The following is a 19,719-nucleotide window of genomic DNA, read 5'->3' as shown; positions in this document are numbered from 1 at the left end:
TTTGCTGATGTTAAATCTACATTTTGTAGGTAATATGAGTAAAAATGACCCATCCTACGCATCACGATGGGATTTATTCGGGGTTTAGAGTACCTAATTAATTATTTATTATTATTTTACTTATAATGGCTGAATCATTTTAATTGCGAGTAGAAACACTGTCATGTTTTTCATTTTAATGCACTTACTAAAAAAGGGATATTTTTTTATACATGTTGGATTTATATTTATATTATATAAGTCTTAGCATCACATTAGGCGGGCCGGCTCAGTAAAACCGACTCCTTAGTTTGATGTGACAGTAATATTCCATTTTGAGCCGATCAGAATATTACATTTAGAATTTTAAAATTTTAGAAATAATAAAAATCTAGTATATGATGTGATTAAACATTTCTTTCCTTGGTGCATTAGAATTAAAAAATTATATTTGAACTTGGGTCACTGGTGTCGACAGTGCCTCCAGAGCAGACATCACTTAGCAGCAATGGTTGTAAAATAAATTCTTTTGTATCTTCAGAAAGTAGTTGATTATTGGCATCACATTTCTTACCTTCTAAAACATGCATTGATAATTTATCTTTTTTTGTATCTTGAGAAAGTAGTTGATTATTGGCATGACCATTTAAATCATTTTTCTTATTTAATTTTTGTGTTTCGTTCACAATACCAAGTAATAACTTCAAAAAAGTTACTTCGCTGTATGGACTTTGAGACTTCATCATGTCCATGAAAAAGCTAAATCATATCCCAAAAGATAACTAATTGTATCAACAACTTCATTCAACCGAGTGCGATAAGCAATTTTTGTTTCACCATTTTTTTGTGCAAACACATTATTCACACTGTGCTTTTGGCCTTTAATTTTTTCCAGAGCATTTCACTTATTTGTTTGAGTTAGAGAAATATAATTTGAGAAATAACACTACCAGAAATTCCTTCATTTGCCTCGGAATTAACTTCAGAATCAATTCCAGACTATCAAAAATACATATAATAAATATTAAGTTGATTAAATTTTTTTGCTTCGGAATTTCCGAAACTATTTAAAAATCCGAACCTATATTACATATACAATTTATTATATTGATTAATCTCGGAAATTCCGAATCTATTTTGATTAATCTCGGAAATTCCGAACCTATTTTGATTAGTCTCGGAAATTCTGAGACTTTTACTATTTTCGGAAATTCCAAACCGATTTCGATTAGTCTCGGAACTTCTGAACTTATTGTCATTACCTTCGGAACTTTCGAGACTATTATAGTCTCGGAAATTTCAAACATTTATTAGCCTCGGGACTTCCGAATCTATTGTAATTAGTCTCGGAACTTCCAAACTTTCATTAGTCTTGAAAATTTTGAACCTTTATTAGTTTCATAACTTCCGAATCTATTTTAATTTGTTTCAAAATTTTCCGAAGCTATCAAATAATTTAAATTTACCCGCCACTACAAATGAATTAATTTTGATTTTATTTTAATATATATTAATATTTTTTTATTGTGTAAAACTATATGAATAATAATTGATGAAATTGTTACATTATAAAAATATTTTAAATAATAAATATAATAAGGAGTAAAATTATAAGTAAAATACATTTTCGTCTCTTTTATTCATTAAAGTGTCAATTTTATTTTAAATAGTTTCAGAAAATAAAAATATAAAATTTCCTGCCTAAATTATCTTACCTAATTTAAAAAATTTCATTATTAAAATTAATTACTACCTACCTAACATAATAAATATTTTTCTAACTTATACTATATTACACAAATATCATTACTTTTATATTACACAATACTAATAAGGGCATTTTTGTCTTTTTTTTATTATAACCCAATATAATACTAATATTCAAAAATTTACGTGCAAAAAGTAAATTGCAATCTTTCTACGGGACGGAGGGAGTATTAAAGTTTAAAACCTAAACTACCTTACCCTAAGTTTATAAAATTTCAATATTAAAATTGTTTCTTTAAAATAAAATTCAAAAGTTAAAAACCCTAAAATAATTCAAATATTAAAGTTTTCCACGTAAACTACTTTACCCTAACTATATAAACTTCCAATATTAAAATTATTTTTATAAAATAAAATTCAAAAGTTAAAAACCCTATAAAATTCAAATATTAAATTTTCCCGCCTAAACTACCTTACCTAATTTTATAAAATTTCAATGTTAAAAAGTTATTTCTATAAAATAAAATTCAAATTTTAAAAAATAAAATAAAATTCTAATATAAAATTTCCCTCTTAACCTACCATACTCTAATTTTTAAAAATTTCAATATTAATTTCTTTTTAAAAAAAATTACAAAACTTAAAAAATTAAAAAAAAAATTCAAATATAAATTTCCCTACTAAACTACACTTTCTTATTTTTTAAAAATTCAAATATTAATTTTTTAAAGAAAATATAAAAATCATAGTTAAATTTTTAAATAAACTTTGGGGGTTTGGATTTTGAGTTGGGATTTGAATAGTAAAAATTTTGAATTTGAATAGTTATATGATGTGATATAAATAGGTATTGATATGATATTTTGAATGTAAAATTAATTTTTAGTATAATATAAAAAATAAAAAAAAAGTATTTGATTTGATGTTTTTGAGGGAAAAAAATTGGATAAATAATAGAATTTTGTTAAAATTCTACAAACGAAACACACCCTTAAAATACGCCATCTCTTCCTACATTAATTTCTCTCTTCATATATTTTCTTCATTTATTCCTCCTCCCTCTTCTTCTTCTTCTTCCACTTGCTCTCTCTCAATCTCCTCCTCTCCTCCTCCCCTCCACCTACCACTCACCGGCGGAATCAATGGGCGCGGCGGCGACGTCGACGGCGAGCGGCGGAGAGCGGCGGCAGCAGCAGCTGAGGCAAGCCCTTCTATTTCTTTTTCTTTTTCTCCGGCAGGCGGCGGCAGTGCAGGCGCATCTTCTCCGGCGACGGCGGAAGAGCCCTCCTCTTTCTTTTTCTTCATCTCCGGCAGGCGACTGCAGCGGGGCTGGTGGCGGCACGGGAGCTTCTTCTCCGAAATGGCGGTGGCAGGCCGTGGTCCTATTTTTTCCTTTATTCTTCGGCACGCGGTGACGGAGGCACTGAAATTTTTTTTATATATATATTTTTTTATAAGAAATTTGAAATTTGCTTCGGAAGTTTCCGATGCTATTGGTATAATATATATATATTTTTAAACAGAAAATTTTTTAAGTTTGCTTCGGAATTTCCGAAGCTATCTACTCTCAGAATTTCTGAACCAATTCCAAAGCATCTTCCTCCGAAAATTCTGAGACTATCCGAATTAGGCCAAAAAATTCCCAGACTATACAAACAACCGCAATAAAATCAGTTACGGGACAGTTTTCGAGACTATATCCGAGACTAATGGGAAATAGGTTTGAAAATCATTCATTTTCTGAATCAATTTTCCGAGGCAAAATAAATATTTTTTGGTAGTGTAAATTATTTTCATTTCTCTCATTTCCCTCTAAAAATGAATATTGATCCAATATTTTTATTTTTATTTTTTAATTTGTTTTACTATTTGATTTTTATAATTTTTAAAATCACATTATCTAAATTTTACAAAATATTACATTTAATTTATCATTCAAGTATTTAATTTATATATATTTTTTTAAAAAAAATTATACTAAAATATAATATTACAAAATATTGTATTTAATTTATTATTTAAACAAAAAAATCACCAAAAATATTTCTTAATAAATCTCACTCGTTAAAATTCTCTTTGACCCGATTAATAATTTATTATTGATCGATCTATTGTATGTTTACATTTTTCAACCTGAGTTATATATTTAACTAAACAAAAGAATTAATTTTCATTCTCTATTAAATTTCTTTATTTGTAATTCTATTCTCTATTCAATTTAGTTTTGCTGTAAATCTATTCTTTATTTTTATTTCTCTACAATTATATTCTATATACCAAATACCCCTTAATTCGTGAATTATTTCCACACCTTCATGTTCTTTAAATTTTTTAACAATCCTTTTCAAATATCTAATTTCTTTTTTATTGGAGATTGTATAATAACAACTTGGTCGCGGCCACCTCTCACCCTCCGTATATATATATATATGTAGGTTAAATAAAACAAATTCAATGGTTGAGATTAAAATCCAAAATCGGATGGCTCAAGAAAGGATGCGGATAAAAAACCTGGTCTACAGAGCATATCATGGATCAGAGGCATGGGTCGTGAGTTGGATCACGGGTTTGGGCTTGGTTTTCATGGGCTGTAGTAATGGGCATGTTTGTGCCCTATTTTGAAGTGGATCCAATAGACTTAAAAGATTCAACAAGAACAATAGTAAAAATCTATTAAACTTGATTAATTTAGTTATAGTTTGGAATTGATTTAAAATGAGATATTGTGTTTGAATTTTTATTTAAATAGTATTTTGATGTAATATTTTATAAAAGAAGTAACATATTTTTATTAAAAATCATGCGATATGAATAATTGTTGATTTGAATTTGAACCGGTAAAAGAACAAGTTTCAAGTTAAATAAATAATTTGAGGTTTATATTTTTATTTTTGTAAAATAAGTTGTGTTCTCTTAAGGGGTGTGTTTGTTTGGAGGTTTGGATTTTGGACTGAGATTTGAATAGTAAAAATTTTGAATTTGAATAGTTGTATGATGTGACATAAATAGGTGTTGATGTGATATTTTGAATGTAAAATTGATTTTTAGTATAATATAAAAAATGAAAAATAGGTGTTTGATTTGATGTTTTCGGGAAAAAAAATTGGATGAATAGTTGGATCTAAATCCAATTCTCCAAACAAACACAGTGTTTTTTTTTTTAAAAAAATATTGTTAGTTATTGAAATTGTGATATTATTTTGGTGGAATAATTTTTTTATTATTTTTTAAATATTTTGTGTTATTGAAATTGTGATATTATTTTGGTGGAATAATTTTTTTTATTATTTTTTAAATATTTTGTGATAAAAAACTACTATAATTTTATTGAAAAATATGAATAAAAAATTTTCTATTGAGAACTATGTACAAATAGAAGAGCAATAGGCCCTGTTTAGTTATTCTGCCTACTATTTTCATTTAAAAAAAATATTATTTCTGTCATTTTTTAATATTTATAGTTATTTCTTGTGTATAGATTAAGTAAAATTAGTATTTTAATAATAGCCAGTAGATATAATAGTATAAAGATCAAATTATTCTTATTGGGACAGAGAATTTATAAATCTTTAAATTGAACGGATCAAAATAAAAATATATAAATGTTAGAGGACGAAAGTAATATTATATTTGACTTATTATTTAAATCAAATGAAAGTAAATAAACACGTCATTTTTTACATTAAAACACCTTTGGAGAAATGATATCCAACTCCAAGTCCTACAAACCAAGCATTCAATCCAGTGAATCCACACTTATATAAATTTAAATTAATTAGTACAATAAAGAAATTCACGACTAAATAAAAACCATGTAGATATATATGTGGATAGATATTTAGGCTATGTTCTTCTAAATTTCAACTTTCTTCCTTTTTTAAAAAATTATTGTGGAAAAATATTGAAATAGCACAAATAACAACATTTTATGGATTGAGTGAGGAAAGCCTACACTCTCAAGTTCTTCATTCATATCAACCGGTATACAAGAAGGCGTAATAGATATGTAACGCCACAGATCACAAAGGATCACAATTGAAAGAGTTCATCACATGAATCAACTTAGGAGAAACGCTGCTTCACTTCGGACGCTACAGACTGTTTCAAAGCTTAATACAAATATCAAAATGTTAGAACATAAAATTGAAATTCTCTATTTCAATCATAATCTTTTTTTTTTTTTTTTTTTTTCAAGAGGAAACTTTTATACACCAAGATTCATGATTTATCTACATCTGATAGAATGGCAGTAGGGGAGTAGTATGGTCGAAAGGCATGGCAGTAGGGGAGTAGTACGGTCGAAAGGCATTGTATTAAGACATATATGAGTTTTGTAGTCCTAGAGTTTTTCTACGGCTATCCCGGCTCAGAGAACCTCGTAGGCGTCTCTGCTGCAGGATTTCTTCATCCCAGCAGTGAAATGAATCTTCGATTTATCTGATGTGATGCACGTGACCTTAGCCCAAACAATCACCTTCGTCTTGATTCTGTCTATGTCGGCCAGCTTGCCTTTCTCGAGATAACTGGATACAGTGGTGGAAAACCTCAGTATGGATGAGTCTCTGTATCCCACTTCACAAATTGATGGGATGTACACGATGAGATTTCCTGTCTCCTCATTGAACTCGTAATTTGTGGCGTCGTGTGGGAAAATCCCGATTGCCAGGTCGTACTCCTTCAGGAGATCAGGCAACGGCTTTTGCATTTTTCCTTTCAACTTGTTAACCAACCATTTGGCTCCTCCTTCAATACTGTTGGATAATAAACTGATATCGTTGCCGACGGAGTTCAATTCCCTGTTGGCCTTCTGACCAATCCAGTACGATCCCATCTTGTTCAATATCTGATCCATTTACGGAATAAATTCACAGAGTATCAGCTAGATCTCGCCTGTTCTTCGATCTCATCTAGTGAAACCACAACGCCAACAACGAAAGCCCTAGAGAAGAGGGATCTCCGCGAACCTTCGGGGCTTTGCAGTCATTTCTTTTTTCGTAACTAAGTCAATAAAAATAACAACATGACCGAGCATGACTGTGAATAAAAACAGATACATCAATAAAATATAAAAATATATATCAGATATAACGGGTCATGGATGTACCCGGAGAGAATTTGGCTCTGATACCATGTTAGAATATGGAATTGAAATTCTCTATTTCAATCGTAATAATACATACATATTTATAGTTATAGTGATATACAAATCTTTTAAATAAGATAAGAATCCTACAAATAATTACCATAAATATAATATATTGTTTCTAAATATATTTTAACACAAACTAAGCAAGAGATGGAACTATACAATCTTACTCAAACATCAGTAGACATCGATGATGTGCTCAACCATCAGTAGACATCGATGATGTGGTGTCCTTTAATACTTGTATACCGGAAAGCATCAAACCGACGAGTAACGAGTAGACCTACATATTCGAATCTGCTACGGAAAATATAAAGAAAAAATAAATGAAGAAGAGGGGTGAAAGACAGAAGATGGATGGAGGAGAGAACTCTGGTGTAGAGACCAGGGAAGAGAGAGAGAGATGTGGCAGGGGTGAAGTGATCCAATTGATCACACAACGTTGCTCTAGATGAGCATATATATATATATATAGATAGTAATGGGATGAACCTAATAACCATCAGCAAGGCCCATCGATTGGATTGATACCTGTTCTTTTTAACACCCTCTCTCCCTCAATCGAAGGGCCATGGTCAACAACTTGAAAAATATCAATCAAGTTGTTAAGTTTACATAATCAAGAAATCGACTCACCAACTAGAACCCTTATAAGCAGATCAGCACATTCAGCAAATTTTGTTGAAACAATTCATTTAATCACAAAATCTCTTACCATATGGCAGTCAACGTCAATGTGTTTAGTCCGTTTATGAAACACAGGATTAGTAGAAATTTGCAAGGCAGCAGTATTATCACAATATAGAGAAACAAGAACAGCATGATTAATACCCAAATCATTCAGTATTCCGAGAATCCAAGCGATCTCAGCACAAGTTTGTGCCATTGCCTGTATTCAATTTCAGCTGAGGATCTCGATACAGTGGACTGCTTTTTGCTTTTGTATGACACCAAGGAGTTCCCAAAAAAAATACAGAAACCTATAACAGATTTTCTGGTAATAGGACAAGCAGCCCATTCAGAATCACAAAAGGCTTTAAGAATGAGTTCACCATGATTAGAGAACATTAACCCTTGACCTCGGCTACCCTTCAGGTATTTGAGTACCTTTAGAGCAGCATTAAAATGAGACTTCTTTGGCTTGTGCATAAACTGGCTCATATTTTGGACAAAAAAAGCAATATCAGGTCGTGTCATAGTAATATAGATTTTCATGACAATCAATTGTTGATAAGCAGTGGGATTTTCAAGCAGAGAATCACCCTCACTCACTTCATTAGTGCATTTTAGGTGTTTTTCCATAGGAACTTAAGCAGGCTTGCATCCTAAAACCCCAAGCTCAGAGAGTAATTCAATAGTATATTTTCTTTGAGAGAATGCAAGGCCATCGTCACATTGTATGGCATCTATACCCATAAAGTAATGGATATTTTTCAAATCTTTAATTTTGAACATTTTATCAAGAAATTCCTTAAATTCATTTAATGACTGTTCATAGTGAGTTTTAGGTGTTTTTCCATAGGAACTGAAGCAAGCTTGCATCCTAAAACCCCAAACTCAAAGATTAATTCAATAGTATATTTTCTTTGAGAGAACACAAGACCATCATCACATTGTAAGGCTTCTATACCCATAAAGTAATGTATATTTTCCAAATCTTTAATTTTGAACCTTTTATCAAGAAATTCCTTAAATTCATTTTATTTTTTCAACATCATTTCCAGTCACTAATATATCATCAATATACACAAGGACAAAGATTGTTAGATCATTGAAAACTCTAGTAAACAAAGAATAATCATGTAAGGACTGTTCAAAACCAAACTCAAGCATAACAGATTTTAGTTTTTCATTCCATTGCTTAGGAGCTTGTTTAACCCATATAAAGACTTCTTCAAAAGACAAACTTTATTTTTAAACAAATTAAGGTAGTCTTCAAGAGGCTTCATATGAACAACTTCAGCAAGATCCCCATGAATAAAGGCATTATTAACATTGAGCTGAAAAATTTCCCAGCTACGAATAACAACTAATGACAGAATAAACCTTACAGTAACCATTTTGACTACAGGGGAAAATGTCTCATGGAAGTCTAAGCCCTCCCGCTGACTAAGCCCTTTGGTGACAAATCGAGCTTGTAGCGCTCTACTGTTCCATCAAAGTTATATTCACCTTAAAGACCTATTTACATCCTATAGATTTTCTATCAGAGGGAAGATCAGCAAGAACCCAAGTCTGATAATCTATGAGAGCTTTCATTTCCAAGTCCATGGTAGTCTTCCAATTAGGATCAACCATGGCTTCTTGGACAGTTTGTGGTTCAAGATGTTTTTCAAGATTAGCTAAGAGACAAACTGTACTTGAGGACACAACTTTAGGGATGTGATACACCTTTTCAATAGGGTACTTAACAGACACTTGACCTAAGGAGACTTCATAGTCACGCAGGTATATAGGCTACCGAACAACACGTGAAGATTTTCGAGTGTTTTCAGATGTAGCCTCAGGCCTGCTATTTTGGGGAACATTTTCCATCACTGAGATGAGATTAGTGTAGGAATCCGTGTTTATGTCACCGGTGGTAGTTAGTTGTGAATCCAAACCAAGTGATTGGATCATGTCTAACTGCATCTCCTCACGATTATCTTCAAAAATAGGTAAGAAATCATCATAGGTAGCATTGTAGGGTCCAAAATTAGGACTATGTGTCTGTCTAGGAGCATTTGTCCGTTCAGACTTGAAAGGAAAAGTCTCCTCACATAACTGAACATCACATGAAAGAAAAACATAGTGGGTTTCAAGATCCAGAACCTTATATCCCTTCTTTCCTTCAGCATATCCTAGAAAATAACATTTTATTGCCCGAGGATGAAACTTATCTGAATTGTTTAACACAGTGGCATAACACAAGCACCCAAAGACTCTAAGGCCACAAAGACCAGATGGAGAATTATGAACATGCTCAAAGGGGCTATTGCCATTTAAGAAGGGAGTATGTAGTAGCCTTGATGCTTCCAATAAAGATTCTCTAACACTACGTGTAGCAAGTCATGCCGAGGTCGATCCACAAGGACTGCGAAGTTTAATTCCTAATTTTGTCACACATTCAAGTATTTGGGGATGAATTAGCAATTCACTAAAATAATTAAAATAAGCGATGAAAAATAAAATTTAGATTTAAAGAGATTAAACTTCTAGCCCAAGGAGTGAATAAGAAACCAGATTAAAGATTCGATAATTAATTTTAGATAATCTTGTTATTCAACTGACAAATTGGGTATAGGCATTAGATACGATCATAACACCCAATTTCTCCTTACTTTATTGGCGGCAATTGTACGACTGATTAACCGCATCCCTAATAAAAGAAATAATCTAGGTACAACCATAAATTAATATCTCCAATTGAAAATAGCATGAGAAAAACCTAAATCAAATATTTAATCAATTACGAAAAGATTAAATTATTTGATCATGTGATTCCTAGGCTAAGCTTGTTAACCTATTTACCACTTTATAAAACACATACACAATTACGGATATAAATGTTCAATTGGCACAAAATTGCTAAACCAATCTAAGATCCGACCACGATAAAAGATTAAATAAAAAAAAAATGCAAGCATGAATCACAAAAATCACACAAATATCAATTTACTTAAATGAGATTCAAATTAAATCAAAACACAATCTCACAAATCCCAATCCAAAATCTACATTCAACCTTGGACTAACTAGGAATTTAGCTACTCATACTTATAAATAAATAAATAAAACATTAAACTTGATGTGCTTCCTCTTTAAACGGCCTTCTCAATCCTCCACTTAAACTATGAAAAGTGAGTATGAATTGTGATACAACATCCAATGCTTTGACCCCCATTTTATAGATGACCGGGTCCTCAATCACTCCCTTAATTGCTCGTTATTAATCATAATGCCAACAATCAAGCTTTAATTTCCGTAATCCACCTATTTCTTTAGCATAAGAGCTTAATTCAAGTATTTCCAAAATTATTTGATCGAAAATATGGCATGGACGTGAATCGCTCAATTCCCTTGCACAAATCAATACATGCCTAAATGAGTATGAATCTATCCAAAACATTGATTAAATCTTATAATTTATCTCTAGAAAATATATAACAATATATATTTATCAATTCCCCCACACCCAAACCATGCTTGCCCTAAAGCATAAACCAAACAAGCACACGAAAGAACTTAATGCAATCATAATCTCCACAACAAATTCATATTATCGTTACCTCAATGAAACTCAAAACATACCAAGCGCAACATAACCTCACTAGGAATAAAGTGTATACACTCAACACTCAAATGTATATGGATTAACAAGTCACTGGAGTCGCATCGTAAAAATGATTATCCAATAGGCTTGCATATTGTCACATCTCTTAATTCTTCGAATTCTAATGCAAATAATCAAAGGGTCTTTAAATAAGGTTGTAACGGGACTTTAGGTTGGGGTAGGATATAGGATATTATTTTTTGGCTAAGTAAGTAAAAAAGAAAATATTCCAGGCTCATTTTGTAATTATATAGACTCTGTGTAAAATTTCTCATTCCTCATTTATTCCTTCATTATCATGCATACTCAAAACTTTATTCTTGCAATTTACGTAAGAAGAATGCTCACCAAGATAACCCGTATTACACCCAACTCAACCGACAAGTTAACATCAAAATGCCCATTCCCACTATAATGCGATGAAAATTTGTGCCATTTTTTTTTTTTACTTTTCTCTCATAAGCAATAAACAACAATAAATAGACATAACTTTCCATTCCCTTGGAGACTTTAAAATCATATTCATTTATTTCAAAAATTTCATCTTCTTCCTCGTCAGAATCATCTTCCAAACGAATGGAATTGTGCAATGCTTCTAATTTTTTTTTATTTGCTGCTCGCATACTTTTCCCTTGGATCAAGTGTTGTTTTAGTAACTCTCTTATTTCTTTTGGAACTCTCGTACATGCTTCAACTTAACCAGTAACATGTGCTATATGTTGTTTCATCTTAGTAATCCCACCGTGAATAATTTTTCCACAATAATTGCATTTTGCTTGTTTTCTATCGTTGCTTATAGGAGTAGCATGATTCCAACCATATGCGGTGCCATTTTACACAAACTCTGCAATTGAATAATAAAATTGTTAAAATATTTATAAGTAGTAATTTATTAGTTAATTGGACAAATTATACATATTATTTTATTAATAAATCAAATTTATACAAAAATTTAACTTAAATAACTAATTCGTATAACTTAGACATAGAATATATATTTATTAAATTTATATATAAAAACAAAATTAATTTTAATAAAACTTACTTTATATAGATTAAATAAAATTAAATACAATCCAAAATAATTAAATTTATCAATTAAATAAATAAATCAATCAAAATAATTCAACATTAAATTTAATCCAAAAATTAAGAATCAAAATTATATATTAACTATATTTAAAAAAACGTAAATTAATTAAAGTAATAATATAATTACCGTACTATCTTTCTTCCACCGGTCCTTCCACCGGTCCTTCCACGGTGTTCTTCCACCCCTGCGTTCTTCCTCCCCAAAAATTCACGAAGTAACTTTTTTTCTACACAATACCAACAATTTTTCTTCAATTGCAGAAATTTTTTCTCAAATCCTTCTACCACATCGAAGATTGCTAAAACCCACATTCTCAACACTGTAAATATTCAAAACTTACCTTGTCCACCACCAGGAATTGAGAGTAGAAACCAGTATTTTTCGTCACCCGCCAAAGCCACCAGTTGAGAGAAGAGAGAAAGTAGGAGTATTTTTTCGTCACTCGTCGCTGCCAGGAAGGAGAGAAGGGAGGAAGTAGGCAAAGAATGAATAAGAATTGAATTTTGGATAAGATTTGTATATATTTAAAAAACCCTATCCGATATTTCGGTTGAACCGGAACGGTCCCGGATCGGCCGAGTCGGACCGGACTCGGCCGATCCGGCGAACCATGCATCCACTCCAGTGCATAAATGGAAGCACTACACGAGTAGAAACGATTCCTTGCAACAGAAATCCTAAACCAAAAATCAAACCCCCTTGCAATACAAATCCCAAACCCAAAATCAAACCCTAATCACATCTACAGCATCTAAAAATTCATCCACCTCTCAAATCTTACCAGTGGTTGTGATTAACTTCGATGAAAACAAATTTTGCAGAAAACCTGAAAATACAAAAATCTCATAAGTTTGCGAAGGAACATTCACCGACGCCCACGAGATGAGGAAGACGGAAATCGACGGTGGTAAACAATGGTTGACAATAGCGGATTTGCAGGCTGTAACTGCGACGAGGGAATGAGAGTAGCAGGAGGTGGCAACGATAAGGGTAAAGTAGAGAGTCATCCGTACTGATCCTTATTTATAAATATACTACTAAATATACTACTGTTTGTGTGTGTGCTAAGCCATTTTTTGTGATTTATTTTTTTCTATATTAATACGTGGTATTCATTGATTAGCCTGTGCATATTTTTTGTTTTTAAATTTTTTAAGAGAAAAGATAATATAAATATATTTTAGAGAGAAAAAGTATAAAAAAAATGTTTACCGACTTAGTCTTATGAAAGAAGAAGAAAATCAGAGAAAAAGAGAAAAAATAATACCCCGTTATGCAAATGTGTGCTCATTTGATCCAATACATGTTTTAATAAAAATGAGTAATAATAATAATTTTTTCTTTTTATAGTAAAAAAAAGTACAAAAGTGTAATAATTTTTTACTTAAAAAAGAAAACAAGAATATTTTTTTTTTTATGACAATCCAAAAAAGAATGTGAGTATAGATTTGAATGACGGAGGGAGTATAAATATATTTTGGAGAGAAAAGAAAAAAAATCGAATGAATCTTATGAGAGGGGAACAGAATAAGAGAAAGAGAGAAAAGATAATATACATACTTCCTCCGTCCCTTAACCATCTATCCATTTTTCCATTTTGGTCCATTCCAAAATAAAGTATTTATTTCCTTTTTTAGTAATTGTATTATCTACCTAACATCACAAATACTTTTCCAATTTACAATATATTATACAAATGTCATTATCTTTATATCATACAATACTAATAAAGTTAATTTAGTCTTTTTACCTTTATTTCTACTATATTCTAATATAATACTAATATTTCTAAAACTCTATGCAAAAAATAAATAGATATATAAATATGGGACGGAGTGAATATATTTTAGGGACAAAAAGAGAAAAAAAAAAAAAAAAGAAAAGAAAATGTTCGACTGAATTAGTCTTATGAGAGAAAGAGAGAAAATATAATATGAATATGTTTTAGCGAGAAAAAAAGAAGAAAAAAGAAAAAAAAAAAAAAAGGTTGACCGAATTAGTCTTGTTAGAGAGGAAGAGAATGAGAGAAAAAGAAAAGAAATATATTTTAGAGAGAAAATGAGAAAAAAAAGTGCTAGTCGAATTAGTCTTATGAGAGAGAGAGAATTAGAGAACAAAAAAGAGAAGAAATGAAAAAAAAAAAGTAGCTGATCGAATTGACCAGATGGAAAGAAAGAAAAAAATAGAATGAATTATATAAATAATTTTTTTTCATAACTATACAACCAATCAATTTTAAAAATTTTAATTTTCTTTTCTTAAATTTTTTTTTTATATTATACATTTTTTGGTTTAATTTTTTGTTGTATCATTAAAAAAATTATTCTCTAGAAAATAATATATATTGATATATTTCAAATATCTAATTAAATTTTAAAATTACATTAGCCCATCCGTTACAATTATCTTCTCCATTACATCTCTCATTACGTTCTCAATTTTTATTATAACAAGATGTGTTATCTTTATTAGGAAACAGGGTTAATATTCATTTACCCCATCCGTCCCATATCTATCTATGAATTTGTTTTTTGCATGAAATTTTAGAAATATTAGTATTATATTGTGATGTATTAGAAATAAGGTAAAAAGACTAAACTAACCTTATTAGTATTGTATGATAGAAAGATAATGATATACATATTGTAAATTGGAAGGGTATTTGTGATGTTAGTTAAATAGTACAATTACTAAAATGGAAATAGATATTTTGTTATGAGACGGATCAAAATGGAAAAATGAATAGATTGCTAAAGGACGGAGGGAGTATTATCTTTATCAAAAACTCATTACCTCTGTAAAAATAATAAATAAATAATTATTTAATTAATTATAACTTAAAATTTTAAATCTTAAAATTTTAAATTTATCATTAATTTATTTATAAAATAAAAATTCAAATTTATTTCAAAAGATTACGATCGACCTACATATTTTTTTTTTTTTAAAAAAAATTATATATCCAATTTCAACATTTAAAATTTTTATATTCAATCTCTTTTCAATTAGTTCTTTAACAAAACTATCAGAAACGAAAAATTATTCTGGCAATATATTAATCCGACTTTATTTTCAATCATTTAGATTTTTAAATGCCACTAATTTTATAAATTCAAATAATTTTAATATTTCATAATATAAAAATTTATATAATATTATTATAGTTTATATAAATTAATATTTTAAAGATAAAATATAATATTAAATAATAAAAATTATTTATATATTATTAGACACTAAAAATTATATAAAAATAAATAATTATGACGAGTTTTATAAAATTGTAAAATAATAGGTAAATAATGATGCTATAACGGGTGTTAAAATAAAAAAATTTGAATGTTGATATATGTATATGATGTAAAGGAGAATGATAAAAAAAAAAATAATGCAACAAAGAGATTGACGGTAACATATGTTCTTATATGAATATGACTATATAAATTTAAATAATAAAAAATATAGATATAGATATTTTGAAACAAAAAGGACGTGATTGACCAAATTGGTCGGATGGAATGAGAGAAAGAAAGAGAATAAATTATATAAATATAATTTTTTTTATAATTGTGCAACCAACCAATTTTAAATAATTCATTTATTTTTTTCAAAATATTTTTTTTATATTATACTTTTTTTAATTTTTTTGTGTATTATTAAAAAAATTATTCCCCTAAAAAAATTATATATTGATATATTATAATAACAAAAGGTTCAATCCATCTGGAACGTAATTTACCGAGAAAAAACTTGAGCTTAGAATTATAAAGAAGCACTTTCTGACCGACATAAAAATTTTTCCTTAATATTCCTTGGTCATGAAAGGCTTTCATCTTTGCTTTGTACGTCAAGGCGCTCTCATATGCCTCATTCCGAATCTCTTCCAATTCCTGCAACTGTAACTTTCTATGTGTTCCCGCTTCGTCAATAATCATGTTGCATGTTTTTACTGCCCAAAAAGCACGGTGGTCAAATTCAACAGGAAGATGACACGGCTTACCGAATACTAACCTATATGCGACATTCCGATAGGCGTCTTGTAAGCAGTGCGGTAAGCCCATAATGCATCCAGGAGGCGGAGACTCCAGTCTTTCCTATCCTATCGAACAATATTTTTAAGAATAGACTTAATTTCTCGATTCGACACCTCCGCTTGACCATTTGTCTGAGGATGGTATGAGGTCGAAACTTTGTGCAACACGCCATACTTCATGAAGAGAGCGTCGATGGTCTTGCTGCAAAAATGGGTTCCCCTATCACTCACCATAGCCCTAGGCATTCCAAACCAGATGAATATGGTGGACTTAATAAAATCTGCAACCACTTTAGAATCGTTAGTCCAGGTGGCTTTTGCTTCCACCCATTTCGAAACATAATCAACGGCGACAATAATATATGAAAATCCATGGGAAATGGGAAATTGACCCATAAAGTCGATACCCCATACGTAAAAAATTTTAACAAATAACATTGGTACCTGAGGCATCTCGGCTCGAGAGGAAAGATTACCTACACGTTGGCAATTGTCGCTTGACGTGCAAAAGGTGTGGGCATCCTTGAACAATGTTGGCCAATAGAACCCGCTATCCAAACTTTCATTGTCGTTCGTTGGGAACCAAAGTGTCCAACAATTAAGGGTATGGGATAATCGAAGAATGGATTGGTGCTCACCTTCTTGCACACATCTTCACAAAATTTGATCCGAGCAACGCTTCCACAGGTAAGAGTCATCCCATATGTAGTACTTTGCGTCGCTTTTGAGTTTTTCCCTCATAGCTTTTGGCCAACCTGCGGGAAACACTTTAGTTACTATATAATTAACTAAATCGGCATACCATGGAATACAATGTTCAACTTGAAGGAGCAACTGTTCATCCGGGGTGTCTTCTTTAGTGGTAAATCGTCATTGTTGGCACAAGGGAGACGACTCAAATGATCGCGACAAGGTTCTCCGATCCCTTTTTGTCCTGAATCTCCAAATCGAATTCCTCAAAAGGTAGCTCCCAATTAGGGGGCCGCACGATTGGCGGAGATGACAAAGACTCATTAATTGTGTCGAATGCTTTCTTGCACGCTTCAGTGAAATCAAACACTGCTCCTTTTTGTAGTAGCTCAAATAATGGGCATGCTATTTTTGAAAAGTCCTTGATGAACCTCCGGTAGAAACCAACATAACCCAAAAAGGAACGTACCTCTCGAACGCAAGTAGGATATGGTAACATGGAAATTAGATCGACCTTCGCTTTGTCCACCTCGATGCCTCGTGATGATACAACATGGCCCAAAACTACTCCTTGTTCTACCATAAACTGATATTTCTCCCAGTTGAGTACTAAATTCACTTCACATCTTTCCAAAATCAAAGATAGGTTAGCAAGACAACTATCGAAGCTATCCCCATAAACACTAAAATTTTCCATGAATAATTCAATAATTTTCTCAACATATTCAGAAAAAATACTTAACATGCACCTTTGAAATATCGTCGGGGCATTGCAAAGACCAAATGGCATTCGTCTATAGGCAAACACTCCGAATGGGCATGTGAATGATGTTTTCTCTTGATCTTCCGGGACGATAGCAATTTGAAAATATCCTGAAAAACCATCTAGAAAACAATAGTGAGCTCGACCAGCTAATCTTTCAATCATTTGGTCAATATATGGGAGAGGAAAATGATCTTTCTTTGTCACGGCATTAAGCTTACGGTAATCGATGCATTGCCGCCAACCATTTTGCTTTCTTACCGGGACTAACTCACCATTTTGATTTGTCTCCACGGTTATCCCGGACTTCTTAGGAACAACTTGGATTGGACTTATCCAAGGACTATCGGCAATGGGAAATATGATTCCTGCATCCCGGAGTTTGAGGACCTCCTTCTTAACAACTTCCGTCATGATTGGATTCAACTTTCTTTGTCCCTGCCTCACCGGCTTTGCGCTTTCCTCAAGTGTGATCTTATGCGTGCAAAACAAGGGGCTTATACCTTTGATATCAGCTATTGTCCATCATATCTCTTGTTTGTGTTATGTTAGCACTTGAATCAATTTTTCCTCTTGTTCCATCGTCAACTTTGACGAAATGATCACTAGAAGGGTCTCATTTTCCCCCAGATGAGCATACTTCAAATGGCTCGGCAGCAGTTTTAATTCCAACTCCCGTGGCTGCACAATCGAAGGCAATAAATGTATATTAGTATCGGGTAAGAATATAGGAGCTTGGGCATACCTGTGTTAAACTAAAGTTGTAGCTTCTAAGGCTTGCATCACTTCCAATAAATCTGGACTCAATCCTCAAGTAAGCATGCTTTGAACCTCCAAGTGTTTCGTGAGTACCACTTCGAGTGCATCGTCACCCCTAAACTCAAAAGCATCCTGCACTTCAAGGTCAATAACATCTAACGAGAAAATAGAGTGAGGATCCAAGGGATATTTAATCGCATCAAAAATTTTGAATTCAATTTTTTCCCCATCAAATCCCATAATCAAAATTCCATTCTTTACATCAATCTTAGTACCACTTCATAAAAGGTCTTCCTAAAAGGATGTTCATCATGCATTTCTAAGACATAGAAATCAACTGGGAAAATTAATTCATTGACTTGGACAAGGACATCCTCTATAATTCCTTCGGGATATGCATGCGTCCTATTAGCAAGTTGAATAATAATCCCGATTTTCTTTAGCGGTGCAAGATTCAAATAGTTATAGATTGATTTTGGCATGAAATTAATTGTTGCACATAAATCTAACATAGCATGCTTGACTTTTAGTTGCCCTATTTTACATAGGATTGTGAACATACCCGGGTCTCCGCACTTCGGTGGAATCTTTCTTTAGAGGAGGGCCGACACATTTTCGCTTGTGATGATGCATTCATCGCCCTTCAACTTCCGCTTGTTAGTGCACAATTCCTTTAAGAACTTCGCGTACTTGAGAATTTAGTGGATTGCATCCAACAATGGTATATTAAGCTCGACTTTCCGAAATATCTCCAAAACTTCATTCTCCCTTTTTGGCTTTTTCGGCTTTGCCAACCTGGAAGGAAAAGGGGCAAGATTAGTATTCAATTTGGTGATAGTCTCATCAATTAACTCTTTTTTGTTTGCATCCTCCTTCTCGATTTCTTTCTCGATTGTGCTTTCATTTTTATCCTTCGGAATGATTGGTTTCGGAGCTCCCACCGTCTTTCCGGTTCGTAAAGTCATGGCGCTAACATTCTTGGGATTACTTTCCGGTTGTGATGGCCATTTCCCCGTCTCCCTTTCCTTAACATGACGAAGATCCGCCACTATTAGCTCCACATGAGATTCAAGATTTTAAATGCTCGCCCTTGTATCTTGCTGGAATTGGATTGTGTTGGCGGCCATGGTCTTCATCATTTTCTCCAGTTACGTATTGGATTTTGCAAACGGTGGTGGTGGTTGGACAAATTTTTGCGGAGGTGCTTGTGGCAGGAACCCTTGATGGTGCGAACTTC

General features: G+C 31.9%; 2 protein-coding genes across 4 annotated transcripts; both read right to left on the bottom strand.

The window, feature by feature from the left end:
* Positions 1 to 5,636: 5,636 nt before the first annotated feature.
* Positions 5,637 to 13,207, bottom strand: LOC127251108 (uncharacterized protein At5g01610-like). Of its 3 annotated transcripts, XM_051274691.1 has the most exons (5): positions 13,019 to 13,207; positions 12,578 to 12,685; positions 12,364 to 12,463; positions 6,995 to 11,988; positions 5,637 to 6,684 (listed from the first exon to the last, which is right to left on the bottom strand). In XM_051274691.1, exon 5 carries the CDS (start codon positions 6,536 to 6,538, stop codon positions 6,053 to 6,055), a length of 486 nt encoding a protein of 161 aa, XP_051130648.1. In that variant the 5' UTR covers positions 6,539 to 6,684; positions 6,995 to 11,988; positions 12,364 to 12,463; positions 12,578 to 12,685; positions 13,019 to 13,207; the 3' UTR covers positions 5,637 to 6,052. The 3 variants fall into 3 exon arrangements, with proteins under 3 accessions (XP_051130648.1, XP_051130646.1, XP_051130649.1); XM_051274689.1 differs by lacking the exon at positions 13,019 to 13,207 and having other exon boundaries at positions 12,578 to 12,903; XM_051274692.1 differs by lacking the exons at positions 6,995 to 11,988; positions 13,019 to 13,207 and having other exon boundaries at positions 12,578 to 12,903.
* LOC127250922 (uncharacterized) lies at positions 9,014 to 16,666 on the bottom strand. Its single transcript, XM_051274400.1, has 5 exons — positions 16,385 to 16,666; positions 16,249 to 16,336; positions 9,644 to 9,711; positions 9,371 to 9,595; positions 9,014 to 9,289 (listed from the first exon to the last, which is right to left on the bottom strand). Exons 1-5 carry the CDS (start codon positions 16,664 to 16,666, stop codon positions 9,014 to 9,016), a joined length of 939 nt encoding a protein of 312 aa, XP_051130357.1.
* Between the last annotated feature and the right edge of the window lie 3,053 nt (positions 16,667 to 19,719).

This window comes from Andrographis paniculata, unplaced genomic scaffold (genome assembly GCF_009805555.1).
Source record: "Andrographis paniculata isolate CXL003 unplaced genomic scaffold, ASM980555v1 Contig38END, whole genome shotgun sequence".
In the NCBI taxonomy this organism is placed as follows: domain Eukaryota; kingdom Viridiplantae; phylum Streptophyta; class Magnoliopsida; order Lamiales; family Acanthaceae; genus Andrographis; species Andrographis paniculata.
Note: the sequence above shows the minus strand (reverse complement) of the source record. Positions and strands in the feature narration are given on the sequence as shown.